This window comes from Tachyglossus aculeatus, chromosome 5 (genome assembly GCF_015852505.1).
Source record: "Tachyglossus aculeatus isolate mTacAcu1 chromosome 5, mTacAcu1.pri, whole genome shotgun sequence".
Lineage (NCBI taxonomy): Eukaryota > Metazoa > Chordata > Mammalia > Monotremata > Tachyglossidae > Tachyglossus > Tachyglossus aculeatus.
This window is the reverse complement of record NC_052070.1, coordinates 54,887,649-54,906,767: the sequence shown is the minus strand read 5'-3', so window position 1 is coordinate 54,906,767 and position 19,119 is coordinate 54,887,649. Positions and strand designations below refer to the sequence as shown.

The 19,119-nt window shown below is 50.9% G+C and overlaps 1 protein-coding gene across 4 annotated transcripts in view; it reads right to left on the bottom strand.

Moving 5' to 3' along the window:
* The window catches only part of CROCC (ciliary rootlet coiled-coil, rootletin), a 51,062-nt gene extending 44,572 nt beyond the window's left edge, over window positions 1-6,490 (bottom strand). For all 4 annotated transcript variants that reach the window (XM_038746556.1, XM_038746557.1, XM_038746558.1 and 1 more), the window contains exons 1-3: window positions 6,418-6,490; window positions 4,681-4,867; window positions 3,796-3,953 (exon numbers count right to left, since the gene is read on the bottom strand). In XM_038746556.1, the coding sequence (XP_038602484.1) occupies window positions 3,796-3,953; window positions 4,681-4,867; window positions 6,418-6,474 (402 nt within the window). In that variant the 5' untranslated portion in view covers window positions 6,475-6,490. The remainder of the gene's footprint in view (window positions 1-3,795; window positions 3,954-4,680; window positions 4,868-6,417) is intronic.
* Window positions 6,491-19,119: the final 12,629 nt, after the last annotated feature.

Here is a 19,119-nt window from a genome sequence, read left to right as displayed (position 1 = left end):
TTTACAAATACTAACACTTCTCTTTATCGCCTATTTTAATGCAGGAAGTATAATAGTTGCTTAACAAAAACTCTGCCCAAGTTGCAGGTTAATCAACAGCCATCCTGAGGAGAGGGTCAGCCCAGTGAAGCCTTGGGAATGGACAGTGGGTGCGGGGGACAAGAAATGGTGGGAGGTTGTGCAGCAGGGGGAAAAAAGCCAAGGAAGGAAGAGATCCAGCACAAAGCATAAATGCCATTATTATTATTATTATTATTAGAAGGGGTCCATAGGAAGCTCATGTCATAATGCTGAGTTGTACTTTCCAAGTGCTTAGTACAGTGCTCTGCACAAAGTAAGAGCTCAATAAATACAAATGAATGAATGAATGAATGGTGGGAGGGAGCATAATTAGTTTGGGATGGGTGATTGTTATGGGCAGGGAATGTGTCTGTTTATTGTTTTATTTTACTCAAGTGCTTAGGATAGTGCTTTGCACACAGTAAGCACTCAATAAATATGACTGAATGAATGATCGGGGAAACTGCTGGAGAACCACTTAATAATAATAAAATTAATAACTATGGTACTTGTGAAGTGCTTGCTATGTGCCAAACACTGATCTAAGCACTGGGATAGATGCAAGTTAATCAGGTTGAACACAGTCCCTGTCCCACATGGGGGATTTAGGGACACAGTCTCCCCCGGTCAATCAATCAATCAATCAATCAATCAATCGTATTTATTGAGCGCTTACTATGTGCAGAGCACTGTACTAAGCGCTTGGGAAGTACAAATTGGCATCACATAGAGACAGTCCCTACCCGATAGTGGGCTCACAGTCTAAAAGGGGGAGACAGAGAACAGAACCAAACATACCAACAAAATAAAATAAGTAGGATAGAAATATACAAGTAAAATAAATAAATAGAGTAATAAATATGTACAACCATATATACATATATACAGGTGCTGTGGGGAAGGGAAGGAGGTAAGACGGGGATGGAGAGGGGGACGAGGGGGAGAGGAAAGAAGGGGCTCAGTCTGGGAAGGCCACTTAAGGCTCTATTTGTTGCTGAACTGTACTTTCCAAGCGCTTCATACAGTGCTCTGCACACAGTAAGTGCTCAATAAATAAAATTGAACGAATGAGGAACCCCATCCATGTTTCCTCTACTGCAGGTGGAAGAATTGGAGGGATGTGTATTTTGGGGGGGTTTTTTGTTGCTTTTTGTTTTAATGGTATTTGCCAAGTGCTCACTATGTCTCAGGCACTGTACTAGGTCCTGGGGTAGATAAAAGCTAATTAAGTTGGAATCTGCGCATGTCTATATGGGGCTCACAGTTTTAATCCCCATTGTTCAGAGGAGGTAACCGAGGGACAGAGAGGTTAAGTGACTTGCACAAGGTCACACAGCAAACAAGTGGTAGAGCAGGGATTAGAACCCAGGTCCTTCTGACTCGCAGGCCCGAGATGTATCGACTAGGCCATCTGCTTCTCTCTGTTGACTTCAAAATAACTCCAAAAGGTTCTGAAGTCATAATTTGAGTCCACCAGAGAAACATCCCAGGGGACAGAAGGTGGCACTGGGAATGTTTTCCAGTGGCTGCCAGTCAACCTACGCATCAGGCAAAAACTCCTCACCCTTGGCTTCGAGGCTGTCCATCCCCTCGCCCCCTCCTACCTCACCTCCCTTCTCTCCTTCTCCAGCCCAGCCCGCACCCTCCGCTCCTCTGCCGCTAATCTCCTCATCGTGCCTCGTTCTCGCCCGTCCCGCCGTCAATCCCCAGCCTACGTCTTCCCCCTGGCCCGGAATGCCCTCCCTCCGCCCATCCGCCAAGCTAGCTCTCTTCCTCCCTTCAAGGCCCTACTGAGAGCTCACCTCCTCCAGGAGGCCTTCCCAGACTGAGCTCCCTTTTTCCTCTCCTCCTCCCCATCCCCCCGCCCTACCTCCTTCCCCTCCCCACAGCACCTGCATATATGTCTGAACAGATTTATTACTCTATTTATTTTACTTGTACATATTTACTATTCTATTTATTTTATTAATGGTGTGCATCTAGCTTTATTTTTATTTATTCTGACGACCTGACACCTGTCCACATGTTTTGCTTTGTCTGTCTCCCCCTTCTAGACTGTAAGCCCCTTGTTGGGTAGGGACCGTCTCTGTATGTTGCCAACTTGTACTTCCCAAGTGCTTAGTACAGTGCTCTGCACACAGTAAGCACTCAATAAATACGATTGAATGAATAAATGAATGAATGAACAAGGAGTTAGGATAAGCAACAGAACTGTCCTGCTCCTTTTAATCAATCAATCAATTGTATTTATTGAGCGCTTACTGTGTGCAGAGCACTGTACTAAGCGCTTGGGAAGTACAAGTTGGCAACATACAGAGACGGTCCCTACCCAACAGTGGGCTCACAGTCTAGAAGGGGGAGACAGAGAACAAAACCAAACATATTAACAAAATAAAATAAATAGAATAGATATGTACAAGTAAAGTAAATAAATAAATAAACAGAGTAATCATCTCTGGTTCCTTAGACCTTCATTGGGGGTGGGGGGCGAGAGGGTGCTGGCACTTCACAGCAGCAGTTTCCACCTCCTCTCCCAATCATCCTCTTCCCCGCCTGCTCCACCCCCCTGGGGACAGGAACCCAGGCCGGCGAACCCTGGACAAACCAACCCCTCGGTATTGTCGATGGCACCCGGCGGAGAGCCCGCTATTTCCCGGGCAAGTATCTGCAAGCCCGGCACCAAATCCAAGATGAGGAGCATGTCCAGGCAGGCCTCAGACAAGAATGAGGGGCTCACACCCCCGCCACACATCCACACACTCTAACACGGTCATCATTTTTCTAGACAATGACCCCCACAGACACACACTTGCCCCTAAAGCACGCCTGAACCACTACACTCTCACATACACATGGGGACCCCTGAATTCTGTGATATCTGTTAACAACCCTGCTGTACACACACCCCTAAACCTTTAGATGCCCCTTCTAGGAGCTCAAATCCAATTCCACCACTGGGGCACTTGCCCAGCAGTACGTGCTAGGGCGGCACTGCTTAAGATGCAGTCGGCAAGACCAGCCCTCGCTCCGTCAGTGGGTGCCAGCAGTCGGCACCCCCAAGTTTCCCTCTCAATGCCTAATCTGAACTTAACCTGGGTTCTGGCATTGGGCAGAGTGTGAAACAGCAGGAACCCAAGGGTAGGGTGGTGCCAACATGGCTCTGGAGTTGAATCCTTATCTCCTTGGGCTGGAAGAGACTCCGTGAGGTCAACCCATCCATTCCTCAGTCTCCAGGCAGTCACACCCGGAGAGTTTCCAGTACTCTACCAGTCTCGGCTACGGGTGGGAGAGTCAAGCAGAGGCCTACCCATTCCATTCCTACCTTGGGCAGTGGCTAGTGAGTCTGCTACAATCTGCTACAAGTCAAAACTCACCCGTGCTGGGCAGCAGCGGCACGGGAGAGAGTCGAGGCCGTTTACCGTGTGGAAGACGGCAATGGAAAACCACTTCCGTATTTTTACCAAGAAAACTCTATGGCTACACTACCAGAACGATTGCAGATGGAGGGCGGGGCGTTTTGGGAGAGCTGTGCCCGTGGTGTCGCTAAGGGTTGGAAACGACTCGACGGCATAGGACAAGACAAGAGGCGGGAGCTAGGCCCATCTCTCCAGATCGATAAATCCAACCTATTTTCCCTATGTATCGTTTGCCCTTTCCTCCCTTTGAAGCCGGGGCGAAGCGCAGCTCCCCCGCCGTCCTCCCCGTCCCCCACACTGCCGCGACCCGCCGGCCTACCCGCTCACTGATGGCGTTGTATTTGATGGCCAGCTCATCCCGGTCGGCCCGGCTCTGGGCCAACAGGTCTTCGACCCGGGACAGTTCCTGCTGCAGGATTCGATTTTCCTCCTGGAGTGATAGCAGGGATGCCATCTCCAGCCCGGGGGAGGTGGCGCCTGCAGGAAGAGGGAGGAAGAGGAAGGAGAGCCCAGCAAAGACGTTGTCACACACTCCCAATGCCACCTGGGGTTCTGGGCCAACCTCCTCCTGCCCTCCCGGTGCCCGGGGTCCTGAGCAAGAGAGAGGAATCAGGGCACGTCGACATAGAAAAGGCCCCTCGGGGCATTCTAGATCTCAGCACCTTGCCGAGCGATTAAATTGGCAATGGGCATAGCCACCCAACAAGAACAGCATGAGAATGCCCAGCTGAGTCTATCAGAGGGTGATACCCCCACAAGGAGATCGGATGAGAGGTCTCCGGGCAGCAGACCAGCCCAGAGGAAAAGGCAGAGTGGAGTGGCACAGAGAGAGCAAGGAAGCTGCATGGGGAGAGGCAGGAATCGAGCGCAAGAAGGAACCCTGGAATATCTACATTCACCTCTGCCTGGAGATTTATTTATGTATTTATTACTCTATTTATTTATTTATTTATTTTACTTGTACATATTTATTCTATTTATTTTATTCTGTTAATACGTTCTGTTTTGTTCTCCGTCTCCCCCTGCTAGAATGTGAGCCCACCGTTGGGTAGGGACCGTCTCTATACGTCGCCAACTTGGAATTCCCAAGCGCTTCGTACAGTGCTCTGCACACAGTAAGCGCTCAATAAATACGATTGGATGAATGATTGAATGGAGATTACCTCATCTCCCGGACCCCCCTGCCCCAGGGTGGAAGGCTTACCTGAGCCCTCCCTTTCCGACAGATTGCGGGTGACGATCTCTCGGATGCGGGCGGCCAGGCAGGAGGGCGGGGAGTCTTGTGCTGGGCCCAGGGCTGATTGTCCCTCCTCCTCCTCTTTTTCCTCCTTCTCCTCCTCCTCCTTTTCCTCCTGCTTCTTCCCGCAGTCCACGAGTTGGCTCTCCAGCTTCTGTGGGGAGACAGAGGGCGGTGGGCACGTCTTCCTCAGGTCTCTTCCTGGGGAACCCGGGACTTGGGAAGTGGCTGGCTGCTCTCCGGATCTGTCTCGTTCAATCCCACCCCAAAGCCGGGGAAGGAGGCCTGGGGCCAAGGGGGCATCGGCTTGGATTGAGCGGGGGAATCACTATCTCCCAATGCTGAGCAGAAAAGTAGTAGTGGTTGTGATAGTAGTAGTGATAGTTGGCGGTAACAGTATTTATTAAGCACCTACTTTGTACAGAACCTGGGGAATAAATACACAGGTGAAAGCTAAGCGGGGTACCTAGCCCTCCAGGGGCTGACAACCAACTAAGAGAAGAGAGTGGGGACAGGTAACAGACAAATAAAGGATAAAACCATGAAAACATGAAAAAAGCACGCAAGGTGACAACAGCAAAAACGGAGAGATAATGATTTAAGGCCCCAGAGACCCACTCCAGAGAAGCAGCGTGGCCTAGTGGATAAAGCATGGGCTTGGGAGTCGGAAGGACCTGGCTTCTAATACCGGCTCTGCCACTTGTCTACTGTGTGACCTTGGGCAAGTCACTTCACTTCTCTGGGCCTCAGTTATCTGGAAAATGGGGATTAATCAATCAATCGTATTTACTGAGCGCTTACTGTGTGCGGAGCACTGTACAAAGCGCTTGATTAAGGGGGAGTGCGAGACCCAAGTGGGACAGGGGCTGTGTCCAACCTAACTTGTATCTACCCCGGCACTTGGCACATAGTAAGCACTCAACAAGTACCACAATAAGTATCATAATCAAACCCCTCAAATGAAGCCCCCCAGCTCCAAGTACAGACAGCCAGGTCACCTTTTCACGTTTTCCCACGCGCATGCACAAACACACACGTGTGTGCGGGCGCCTGAGAAGGCCCACCAGGCCCCGCTCCCCCGGCCTGTCCCGCACGCTCTGCCCTGCCCACCGTGCCCCGGACGCCCAACCCTCGCACCCCGCCCTGGACGCTGGGCCTCGCTTGCCCTGCCCGAGACCCCTGATGCCGCCCGCCTGGCCCCGCTCGCCCGCCCCGCACATCCTGCCCCAGAAACCCGAGCCCGCACACCGAGTCCCACTCACCCTGCCCACCCTACCCCAGACGTCCGGCCCCGCTGGCCCTACCCCATCGGCCGGCACCACGAAACAAGTTACAAGAAAGCCCAAGCGGACAGCGGGGCACTGACACGTGCCCTCGGCCCCGGCCTAACTCCAGAGGCAGGCCACTGCTCTCCCAGAAGGTGGTCACTGAGCTGGGGCGGCCTCTGCCACGTGGAAAAGCAAGCAGGATTGAGAGTGGTCAAAGCAGCTGGACCTAGCTGGCGGGAGAGCCCTGCTGCCGGCCCTCCTGCCCCCTCGTCCTTTGAGGCCCTGGAAGTTTCTAGGCCCGGACCACGATGGCTCCGCTCTTTGGTCTCTCACAACTTGGGTCCCCAGGGTCCCCCCTACCCTGAGGCTCCCCTGATCCTCGTCCAGCCGGGTGAGGATGGGGATGGGGTCCGGGGCTGGAGCCGGCGGGGCCCACCTGGATGACCACCTCCAGCTTCTGCTCGGCCTCTCCCGAGGCCTGCCCCGAGTTCATGGGGGCCAGAGGGCTGGGCGGCCGTCCCGTCCGCTCCGGTCCGGTCCTGTCAAGTCCTGTCAGAGGGTCTCCCTCCCTCTCTCCCTCCCTCCCAGCCAAGCTGGCAGGCTCTCAGCCCCCCCACGGGACCCCCAGGCCTCCTGGGTCCTTCCCCTGCCCCTCAGCCCGGCTCCTCAGTAGTCCTGCCTCTCTTTCCCGGGGTTTAGCTGGACACAATCGGGATTAGAATTAAATCCCGGCCGGCCCCCTCCCCACGTGACCAGGGGAGGCGGGGAGAGCAGGAGGAAGAGGGAAGGAGGAGGGAGAAGAGAAGGAGGGGAGAGGAGGAGCAGGAGGGAAGGAGGGAGAAGGGAAGGAGGGGAGAGGAGGGAAGGAGGGAGAAAATGAGGAGGAAGGAGAAGGGGAGGGGGAGGGAATTATTTTATTTTGTTAACATATTTTGTTTTGTTCTCTCTCTCCCCCTTCTAGACTGTAAGCCCACTGTTGGGGGGGACCGGCTCTATATGTTGCCAACTTGGACTTCCCAAGCGCTTAGTCCAGTGCTCTGCACACAGTAAGCGCTCAATAAATACGATTGATTGAATGAATGAATGAGAAAAGGAGGAGGAGGGAGAAGAGAAGGAGGAGGAGGAGGGAAGGAGGAAGAAGAGAACGAGGGGAGAGGAGGTGGAGGAGGGAAGGAGGGAGAAGAGAACGGGGGGGAGGAGGAGGAGGAGGGAAGGAGGGAGAAGAGGAGAAGGGAAGGAGGGAGGAAAGGAAGGGAGAGGAAGAGGAGGGAAGGAGGGAGAAGAGAAGGAGGAGGAGGGAAGGAGGGAGACGAGAAGGAGGAGGGAAGGAGGGAGAAAAGGAGGGGAGAGGAGGAGGAGGGAAGGAGGGAGAAGAGAAGGAGGAGGAGGAGGGAAGGAGGGAGATGAGGAGGAGGAGGGAAGGAGGGAGACGAGAAGGAGGAGGAGGGAAGAAGGGAGAAAAGGAGGGGAGAGGAGGAGGGAAGGAGGGAGAAGAGAAGGAGAAGGAGGGAGAAAAGGAGGGGAGAAGAGGAGGAGGGAAGGAGGGAGAAGAGGAGGAGGGAAGGAGGGAGAAGAGAAGGAGGAGGGGGAGGAGGAGGGAAGGCGGGAGAAGAGAAGGAGGAGGGGAGGAGGAGGGAAGGCGGGAGAAGAGAAAGAGGAGGGGGAGGAGGAGGAGGGAAGGAGGGAGAAGAGAAGGAGGGGGGGAGGAGGAGGAGGGAAGGCGGGAGAAGAGAAGGAGGAGGGGAGGAGGAGGGAGAAGAGGAGGAGGAGGAAGATGGGGGTCGGAGGAGCGCCGTTGGAGGGAAAAGCCCCTCTCTCCTAAGGGCTGTTGATTCACTGCGCTCCCGGGTCCTGGCGCCCCGCAGGTCCTCCTCCGCTGGGCGGGCTCAGGGCGGAGCGCGGGAAAAGGGCGCCGGGCCGGAGGGCTCGCTCGCTCACTCGCTCACTCACTCACTCACTCACACACTCACTCACTCACACACTCACTGTCTGACTGCCCGACTCACTGGCCATCTCTTTAATAATGAGGATAGTATTTGTTCAGCGCTTACTATGTGCCAACCACTGTTCTAAGCGCTGGGGGAGATACAAGGTCATCGGGTTGTCCCACGTGGGGCTCACGGTCTTCATCCCCACTGTACAGATGCGAGAACTGAGGCACAGAGAATAATAATGATGATGATGGTATTTGGTAAGCGCATACTATGTGCCAAGCCCTGTTCTAATGATGGTATTTGTTAAGCCCAAGCGCTTAGTACAGTGCTCTGCACACAGTAAGTGCTCAATAAATACGACTGATGATGTGCCAACTTGTACTTCCCAAGCGCTTAGTACAGTGCTCTGCACACAGTAAGCGCTCAATAAATACGACAATGAATGAAAGCACTGTTCTAAGCGCTGGGGTAGATACAAAGTCATCGGGTTGTCCCACGTGGGGCTCACAGTCAATCTCCTTTTTACAGATGAGGTGACTGAGGCACAGAGAAGAATAATAATAATGGTATTTGTTAAGCTCTTACTATCAATCAATCGTTTTTATTGAGCACTTACTGTGCAGAGCACTGTACTAAGCGCTTGGGAAGTACAAGTTGGCAACATATAGAGACAGTCCCTACCCAACAGTGGGCTCACAGTCTAAAAGCTCTTACTATGTGCCAAGCACTGCTTTAAGCGCTGGGGTAGATACGCGGTAATCAGGTTGTCCACATGGAGGTCACAGTCTTAATCCCCTTTTCACAGATGAGATAACTGAGGCACAGAGAAATGAAGTGACTTGCCTAAAGTCACACAGTTAAGTGGTGGAGCTGGGATTAGAACCCACGACCTCTGACACCCAAGCCTGGCCTGTCTCCCTCTACTATTATTATTATTACTAGGATATTTAATTCAATCAATCAGTGGTATTTATTGAACGCTTACTGCTTAGGAGAATCCAGTACAACAGAAGATGTGTTTCCTGCCTTTAATGAGCAGCTCTAAGGCTGGACACATCCCTGTCCCATATGGGGCACCCAGTCTAAGTAGGGGGGAGAACGGGTATTTAATCCCCATTTTAATAGGTGAGGAAACTAAAGCACAGAGAAGTTAAGTGCTTTGCACATAGTAAGCGCTTAATAAATGCCATTATTATTATTATTATTATTATTATTATTATTATTATTATTATTAAGTGACTTGCCAAGGTCACTCTACGGGCAACTGCCAGAGCTGGGATTAGAACCTGCGTTCTCTAACTCCCAGGTTTAGACCCTTTCCGCTCGGCCATGCTCGTTTCTATTTCATTCAATTCGACTGTGCTTCTCAAGGGTTTAATAATGGCATTTATTAAGCGCTTACTATGTGCAAAGCACTGTTCTAAGCACTGGGAAGGTTACAAGGTGATCAAGTTGTCCCACGGGGGGCTCACAGTCTTAATCCCCATTTTTCCAGATGAGGGAACTGAGGCCCAGAGAAGTTAAGCGACTTGCCCAAAGTCACACAGCCAACAGTTGGCGGAGCCGGGATTTGAACCCCTGACCTCTGACTCCAAAGCCCGGGCTCTTTCCACTGAGCCACGCTGCTTCTCCAAGGGTTTACTGTGTGCAAACCTGTGTGTCACCTGTATATATGTATATATGTTTGTACATATTTTTTACTCTATTTTATTTGTACATATCTATTCTATTTATTTTATTTTGTTAGTATGTTTGGTGTTGTTCTCTGTCTCCCCCTTTTACACTGTGAGCCCACTGTTGGGTAGGGACTGTCTGTATGTGTTGCCAATTTGTACTTCCCAAGCGCTTAGTACAGTGCTCTGCACATAGTAAGCGCTCAATAAATACGATTGATGATGATGATGATGATGCAAAGCACTGCACTAAACGCTTACTTCCTTGCTTTCTACTAGAAAGGGACCTTGAGGTCTCTGAGTTCAAATGAGTTACTGGCACCACTTTCACCACTGTATTAGTAATTAGGGCCAAATCGGGCCCATCTAAGCCCAATCAGGATTGCAGGCTTCTCTGCAGATTCTGGGCCCCTCCCCACATTTTTTTTTTTTTTGTTAAGCGCTTACTATGTGCAGAGCACTGTTCTAAGCGCTGGGGGGGATACAAGGTGATCAAGTTGTCCCAGGTGGGGCTCACAGTCTTAATCCCCATTTTACAGATGAGGGAACTGAGGCTCAGAGAAGTTAAGTGACTTGCCCAAGGTCACACAGCAGACATGTGGCGGAGCCGGGATTCGAACCCATGACCTCTGACTCCAAAGCCCGTGCTTTTTCCAATGAGCCACGCTGCTTCTCCTATGCTTGTGTGCATTCTATAGGTGCACACAAGCCCCTCACCCACACAACATACACGAACACACACACACACACACACACACACACACACACACACACACACACACACACACACACACAAAATATGCTGCTGGGCCCCCTTGCAGACATCTCGACCCAACCGGTAAACTTTTCCAGGGACCCACCTGTTCAGCTGACACGCACGTTGGCTCAGTGGAAAGAGCCCGGGCTTTGGAGTCAGAGGTCGTGGGTTCAAATCCCTGCTCCACCACTTGTCAGCTGTGTGACTCTGGGCAAGTCACTTAACTTCTCTGAGCCTCAGTTGCCTCATCTGGAAAATGGGGATTGACTGTGAGCCCCACGTGGGACAACCCGATCACGTTATATCCCCCCAGCACTTAGAACGGTGCACATAGTAAGGCACATAGTAAGCGCCTAAAAAATCCCATCATTATTATTATTATTATTATTATTATTCTCTGGGCCTCAGTTCCCTCATCTGGAAAACGGGGATTAAGACTATGAGCCCCCTGTGGGACAACCTGATCACCTTGTAACCTCCCCAGCGCTTAGAACAGTGCTTTGCACATAGTAAATGCTTAATAAATGCCATTATTTTCAGTGCTTTGCACATAGTAAGTGCTTAATGCTATATAATTATTATTATTATTATTATTATTATTATTATTATTCCAGAGAAGTGAGAGGGCACTGGGGCACTGAACCCCTTTGCTCTTTGAGAATAGCTCTGGTGAAAAGTAGTGTGGGGGGAAAAGGCTGAAACTATTATTTAAAGAAGGTCTGGAGAATTTATGTGGATTTCAGTCATCCAAGCTTCCCTGCCTGCTCCCTCCTTTATCAACCAGGCACCTACTAAGTGCAAAGCAAAGCTTGGGAAAATACAAGAGAAATAGCGGGGCCTAGTGCATAGAGCACAGGCCACGGACTCGGAAGGACGGGTTCTAATCCTGGCTCTGCTACTTCTCTGCTATGAGACCCTGGGCAAGTCACTTAATTTCTCTGTGCCTCAGTTACCTCACCTGTAAAATGGGGATTAAGACTGTGAGCCCCATGTGGGGCATGGATGGTGCCTGTCTCAGCACTTAGAGCAGGCTTGACACATAGTAAAACACAACACATACCATAAAAAGAGACTACAATAGCATAACAGAACGGATGAATGGAATTAAGCAATTAAAAACACAAAAAAATAAATACATAAAATGTTACATGAGGGCTGAGGATAGGCATAAAATACATAAGCACTCACCTTGGGAAGAGTGTTGTGAATCAGCTTTGGGAGTTGGCCCAACACATTATCCCTTTCTTCAGCATTCACTAGTCACATCTATTGAATGTATACGATAATAATAATTGTGGTACTTAATAATAATGATGGCATTGGTTAAGTGCTTACTATGTGCAAAGCACTGTTCTAAGCGCTGGGGAGGTTACAAGGTGATCAGGTTTTCCCACGGGGGGCTCACAGTCTTAATCCCCATTTTACAGATGAGGGAACTGAGGCCCAGAGAAGCGAAGTGACTTGCCCAAAGTCACACAGCTGGCCATTGGCGAAGCCGGGACTTGAACCCATGACCACTGACTCCAAAGCCCGGGCTCTTTCCACTGAGCCACGCTTCTTGTTAAGCGCTTACTATGTGCCAAGCACTGTTCTAAACACTGGAGTAGATACAAGATCATCAGTTTGGACACAGTCCCTGTCCTACAGGGGCTCACACTTTTATCCCCAGTTTGCAGATGAGGTAACTGAGGTCTAGAGACATTAACTGACTTGCCCAAGGTCACACAGCAGACGTGTCACAGAGCCGGGATTAGAACCCAGGTCTTTCTGACTACAAGGCTCATGCTCTATCCACTAAGCCATGCTGCTTCTCATAATAATAATAATTATGGTATTTGTTAAGCATTTACAATTGTTAAGCATGCCCTCCTTCTTCTCCCTCTCCATCCCCCCACCTTACCCTCTTCCCCACAGCACCTGTATATATGTTTGTACGGATTTATTACTCTATTTTACTTGCACATATTTATTCTTTTATTTTGTTACTATGTTTAGTTTTGTCGTCTGTCTCCCCCTTCTAGACTGTGAGCCCGCTGTTGGGTAGGGACCGTCTCTATCTGTTGCCAACTTGTACCTCCCAAGCGCTTAGTCCAGTGCTCTGCACACAGTAAACGCTCAATAAATACGATTGATTGATTGATTGATTGATTGATTGAGCGCGCTCTGCCCTGCCTTGACCTGCCGGGAGCGCGCTCTGCCCTGTCGGGGGCGCGCTGTGTCCTGCCGGGAGCGCGCTCAGCCCTGTCCTGCCCTGCCGGGGGCGCCCGGTGTTCTGCCGGGGGCGCGCTCTGCTCTGCTCTACCCTGTCCTGCCGGGGGCGCGCTGTGGCCTGCCGGGGGCGCGCTCTGCTCTGCTCTACCCTGTCCTGCCCTGTCGGGGGCGCGCGGTGTCCTGCCGGGGGCGCGCTCTGCCCTGCCCTGCCCTGCCGGGGGCGCGCTCCGCTCTACTCTGTCCTGGCCTGCCGGGGGCGCGCTCCGCTCTCCCCCGTCCTGGCCGGTCGGGGGCGCGCGGCGTCCTGCCGGGGGCGCGCTTTGCCTTGTCCTGCCCTGCCGGGGGCGCGCTCCGCTCTCCCCTGTCCTGGCCTGTCGGGGGCGCGCGCTCAGCCCTGTCCTGCCCTGCCGGGGGCGCGCTGCGTCCTCCCGGGGGCGCGCTCTGCCCTGTCCTACGGGGGCGCGCTGCGGCCTGTCGGGGGCGCGCTCCGCTCTACCTTGTCCTGGCCTGTCGGGGGCGCGCTCTGCCCTGTCGGGGGCGCGCCCGGCGTCTTCCAGGCAGCGTTGGGGAGAGGAGGAGAGAGGAGGGAAGGGGAGGGGAGGGGAGGGGAGGGGAGGGGAGGGGAGGGGAGAAGAGGGGAGGGGAGGGGAGGGGAGGGGAGAAGAGGGGAGGGGAGGGGAGAAGAGGGGAGGGGAGGGGAGGGGAGGGGAGGGGAGGGGAGGGGAGGGGAGAAGAGGGGAGGGGAGGGGAGGGGAGGGGAGAAGAGGGGAGGGGAGGGGAGGGGAGGGGAGAAGAGGGGAGGGGAGGGGAGAAGAGGGGAGAAGAGGGGAGGGGAGGGGAGAAGAGGGGAGGGGAGGGGAGGGGAGGGGTCTCTTACCGGGGGTTCGGAGTCGGGGCCTTGCCCCCCGCCTGGGCCTGCAGCCGGTTGGCAGTTCCCCGTCGCTCAGCCCACTGCTCAGCGCTGTGATGAGCGCACAGGAAGCGCTCAATCAACTCGGCCCAAGGCACGAGCGGATTCCCGGGGCGGGGAGGGGCGGGCCGACCCCCGACCCCCGACCCCCGGCCCGGAGGGGGCCGGAGGGGGCCGGAGGGGGCCGGGCCTGGTGGCCGGCCTCGCAGCCCGCCGGTCCTAGTTCATAAGAATGACGATGGCAGCTGTTCAGCGCTTACTGCGTGCCAAGCACTGTTCTAAGCGCTGGGGACTTTACAAGGTGATCGCGTTGGCCCACGGGGGGCTCGCCGTCTTCATCCTCCTTTTACAGATGATGATGATAATAATAATGGTGCGCTTACTATGTGCCAAACACTGTTCTAAGCGCTGGGGACTTTACAAGGTGATCACGTTGTCCCGCGTAGGGCTCGTCGTCTTCACCCCCCTTTTACAGATGATGATAATAATAATAATAATAATAATAATAATAATGATAATAGTGCGCTTACTGTGTGCCAAGCACTGTTCTAAGCGCTGGGGACTTTACAAGGTGATCACGTTGTCCCACGTGGGGTTCGCCGTCTTCATCCTCCTTTTACAGATGATGATGATAATAATAATAATGATGGCATTTGTTAAGCGCTTACTACGTGCCAAGCACTGTTCTAAGCGCTGGGGACTTTACAAGGTGATCGCGTTGTCCCACGGGGGGCTCGCCGTCTTCATCCTCTTTTTACAGATGATGATAATAATAATAATAATGGTGCGCTTACTATGTGCAAAACACTGTTCTAAGCGCTGGGGACTTTACAAGGTGATCACGTTGTCCCACGGGGGGCTCGCCGTCTTCATCCTCCTTTTACAGATGATGATGATGATAATAATAATGATGGCATTTGTTAAGCGCTTACTACGTGCCAAGCACTGTTCTAAGCGCTGGGGACTTTACAAGGTGATCACGTTGTCCCACGTGGGGCTCGCAGTCTTCATCCTCTTTTTACAGATGATGATAATAATAATAATAATAATGGTGCGCTTACTATGTGCAAAACACTGTTCTAAGCGCTGGGGACTTTACAAGGTGATCACGTTGTCCCAAGGGGGGCTCGCCGTCTTCATCCTCCTTTTACAGATGATGATAATAATAGTAATAATAATGGTGCGTTTGTTAAGCGCTTACTACGTGCAAAACACTGTTCTAAGCGCTGGAGACTTTACAAGGTGATCACGTTGTCCCACGGGGCGCTCGCCGTCTTCATCCTCCTTTTACAGATGATGATGATGATAATAATGATAATGGTGCGTTTGTTAAGCGCTTACTATGTGCAAAACACTGTTCTAAGTGCTGGGGACTTTACAAGGTGATCACGTTGTCCCATGTGGGGCTCGCCGTCTTCATCCTCCTTTTACAGATGATGATAATAATAATAATGGTGCGCTTACTATGTGCAAAACACTGTTCTAAGCGCTGGGGACTTTACAGGGTGATCACGTTGTCCCACGGGGGGCTCGCAGTCTTCATCCTCCTTTTACAGATGATGATGATAATAATAATAATAATAATAATAATGGTGCGTTTGTTAAGCGCTTACTATGTGCAAAACACTGTTCTAAGCGCTGGGGAGTCTACAAGGTGATCACGTTGTCCCACGTGGGGCTCGCCGTCTTCATCCTCCTTTTACCGATGATGATGATGATAATAATGATAATGGTGCGTTTGTTAAGCGCTTACTATGTGCAAAACACTGTTCTAAGCGCTGGGGAGTCTACAAGGTGAGCAGGTTGTCCCACGTGGGGCTCAGTCTTTACAGATAATAATAATAATGATGGTGGCATTTGTTAAGCATTCATTCATTCAATCGTATTTATTGAGCGCTTACTGTGTGCGGAGCACTGGACTAAGCGCTTGGGAAGGACAAGTTGGCAACATACAGACACAGTCCCTCCCCACTTACTATGTACCAGGCACTGTAGAGAAGCAGCGTGGCTCAGTGGAAAGGGCCCGGGCTTTGGAGGCGGTGGTCATGGGTTCAAATCCCAGCTCTGCCAACTGTCAGCTGTGGGACTTGGGGCAAGTCACTTCACTTCTCTGGGCCTCAGTGACCTCAACTGGAAAATGGGGATGAAGGCTGTGAGCCCCCCGTGGGACAACCTGATCACCTTGTATCCCCCCAGCGCTTAGAACAGTGCTTTGCACATAGTAAGCGCTTAACAAATGCCATCATTATTATTATAATAAAAATAATAAGCGATTAGTACAGTGCTCTGCACACAGTAAGCACTCAATAAATACGATTGAATGAATAATGATGATGGCATTTGTTAAGTGCTTACTATGTGCCAAGCACTGTTCTAAGCACTGGGGGGGATACAAGGTGATCAGGTGGTCCGACGGGGGGCTCACAGTCTCTTCATTCCCATTTTAATAATAATAATAATGGCATTTGTTATGTGCTACTATGTGCCAAGCACTGTTCTAAGCGCTGGGGAGGATACAAGGTGATCAGGTGGTCCCACGGGGGGCTCACAGTCTTCATCCCCATTTTAATAATAATAATAATAATAATGACGGCATTTGTTACACACTACTATGTGCCAAGCCGCTCTTCTAGACTGTGAGCCCACTGTTGGGTAGGGACCGTCTCTATATGTTGCCAACTTGTACTTCCCAAGCGCTTAGTACAGTGCTCTGCACACAGTAAGCGCTCAATAAATACGATTGAATGAATGAATGAAGCACTGTTCTAAGCGCTGGGGAGGATACAAGGTGATCAGGTGGTCCCACAGGGGGCTCAATCTTCATTCCCAATCTTCATTCTCAATCTTCATTGAGAAGCAGCGTGGCTCCGTGGAAAGAGCCTGGGCTTTGGAGCCAGAGGTGGTGAGTTCAAATCCCGGCTCCACCACTCGTCAGCTGTGTGACTTTGGGCAAGTCACTTCACTTCTCTGGGCCTCAGTTCCCTCATCTGTAAAAGGGGGATGAAGACTGTGAGTCTCACGTGGGACAACCTGATTACCTGGTATCCACCCCAGCGCTTAGAACAGTGCTTGGCACATAGTAAGCGCTTAACAAATACCAACATTATTATTATTATTATTATTATTCCCATTTTAATAATAATAATAATAATGACAGCATTTGTTAAGCATTTGTTAAGCGCTATGTGCCAAGCACTGTTCTAAGCGCTGGGGGGGGGGGAATACAACATGATCAGGTGGACCCACGGGGGGCTCACAGTCTTCATTACCATTTTAATAATAATAATAATAATGACAGCATTTGTTAAGCACTACTATGTGCCAAGCACTGTTCTATGCGCTGGGGAGGATACAAGGTGATTAGGTGGTCTCACGGGGGGCTCATAGTCTTCATTCCCATTTAAATAATAATAATAATAATGACAGCATTTGTTAAGCGCTACTATGTGCCAAGCCCTGTTCTAAGCACTGGGGAGGATACAAGGTGACCAGCTGGTCCCACGTGGGGCTCCCAATCTTAATCCCCATTTTCCAGATGAGGTCACTGAGGCCCAGAGAAGTGAAGTGATTTGCCCAAAGCCACATAGCTGACAAGTGGCAAAGCCGGGATTAGAACCGATGACCTCTGACTTCCAAGCCAGGGCTCTTTCCACTGAGCCACGGCAGACGCCAACCAGGACTCTTTTTCAGGCTGGTTCAATTCATTCATTCATTCAATTGAGCGCTTACTGTGTGCAGAGCACTGGACTAAGCGCTTGGGAAGGACAAATCGGCAACAGATAGAGATGGTACCTGCCCGACAACGGGCTCCGACCCAAGGGAAGCAGCCCGGCCTGGTGGATAGGGCCCGGGCCTGGGGTCAGAGGGGCCTGCCTTCTAATCCCTGCTTTGCCACTGGTCTGCTGTGTGACCTGGGCCAAGTTACTTCACTTCGCTGGACCTCAGTTCCCTCATCTGTAAAAATAAGATTAAGATTATGAGTCCCATCTGGGCCTCGGTTCCCTCATCTGTAAAATGGGGAATAAGACTGTGAGTCCCATGTGGGCCACGGACTGCATCCAACCTGATTAACTTGTATCTACCCACCCCCTCCAGTGCTTAGTACACATAGTAAGCACTTAACGGATACCACAAATCCAGTGCCTGGCGCATCATCAGCGCTTAACACATACCTTAAATGACTAATGCACACGAAAATACCTTAAAAAGCATTTGCAAATTTTCACCTTTCTTTTTGAAAATATTTTTTTAAAAACCCCACACTTCCATCATTTCTAACTCCAGGTACATTCCGACCTCTCTGGCAACCACCTGTATCTAGAACCAAAGAAGAGTTGAAGTCATTCTCTGACAGATTTATAGTACTTACCAAAACGAGGAGTTTTTTTAAGCTGGAGCTAAGCTTAAACTCCAGCTCAGTTTATACTCTGAACCAGATTCTGGGGTGAGCTCCCTTCAAAATAGATTTAAAGCATCCATTCTCTGTCAGGGGTGGGTTTTCCAGTGTCTCCTTAAGGAAGAAGTGACTGTCTCTAAGCACAGGACTGCCCCTGATTTATTGGTCCTCTGATACCTCAGAATAGTAATCCTGTTCACACATCACGGCTGGGTGTCAAAACCACAGGGTTATGTCTCCAGGGAGAAAAAAAAGGGAGTAAGGATTTTACTTAGTTACTCTTCTGTCATCATCAGAAACAATGAAGGGTTTCCCCCTAGAATAATCACTTGGGGTGCTGACGCTCCCAGGGCTTTTCAAAATTTAAAATATTTACCGTGTATCTACCCTAGTGCTTAGAACAGTGCTTGGCACATAGTAAGCGCTTAACAAATACCGTTATTATTATCATTAATAATAATAATAAACATAGAATGCCCACTGTGTGGGTGACACGGAGCCCAAAGCTGCCAGTTCCTAGTTCACTCACAACCTTCAAGTCCCTTGAGAGACCTTGAATCCCAAGTCACTCAATTCCCAGTATCCCCAGTTGTCCTCGCATCCCCATTCAAGTGCTAAATCCCTGTTCAGCACATTTAATTGAAGAGAGATTTCCTTTGATCTTGGAGGCAGAAAACAATCCCCTTTCCCCATCCTCTTTCACTCAGACCTGGCCTGCACTGCGTGGGATATGGTCACTGAATTTCAGACCCTCCGTACCTGTCTTTCCTTTAGTCCCTTCTCTCCTTCTCCTCCGTAATTTATTAATCAATCAATAGTATTTGAGTACCTAGTGTGTCCAGAGAGCACTGTACTGAGCGGCTCATGGAAAGAGCTCAGGACGGGGAGTCGGGAGACCTGGATTAACATCTCAGCTCCGCTGCTTGCCTGCTGTATGACCTTTGATAGGTAATAATAGTAATGTTGGTATTTGTTAAGCACTTACTATGTGCCAAGCACTGTTCTAAGCGCTGGGATAGATACAGGGTAATTAGGCTGTCCCACCTGGGGCTCAGTCTTGATCCCCATTTTACAGATGAGGGAACTGAGGCACAGAGAGGCAAAGTGACTTGCCCAAAGTCACACAGCTGACAAGTGGCAGAGCCGGGATTAGAACCCCCGGCCTCTGACTTCCAAACCCAGGCTCTTTCCACTTTCCAGTTTCGTTTCCTTAACTGTCAAATGAGGATTAAATACCTGTTCCCTCTTGGAATGTGA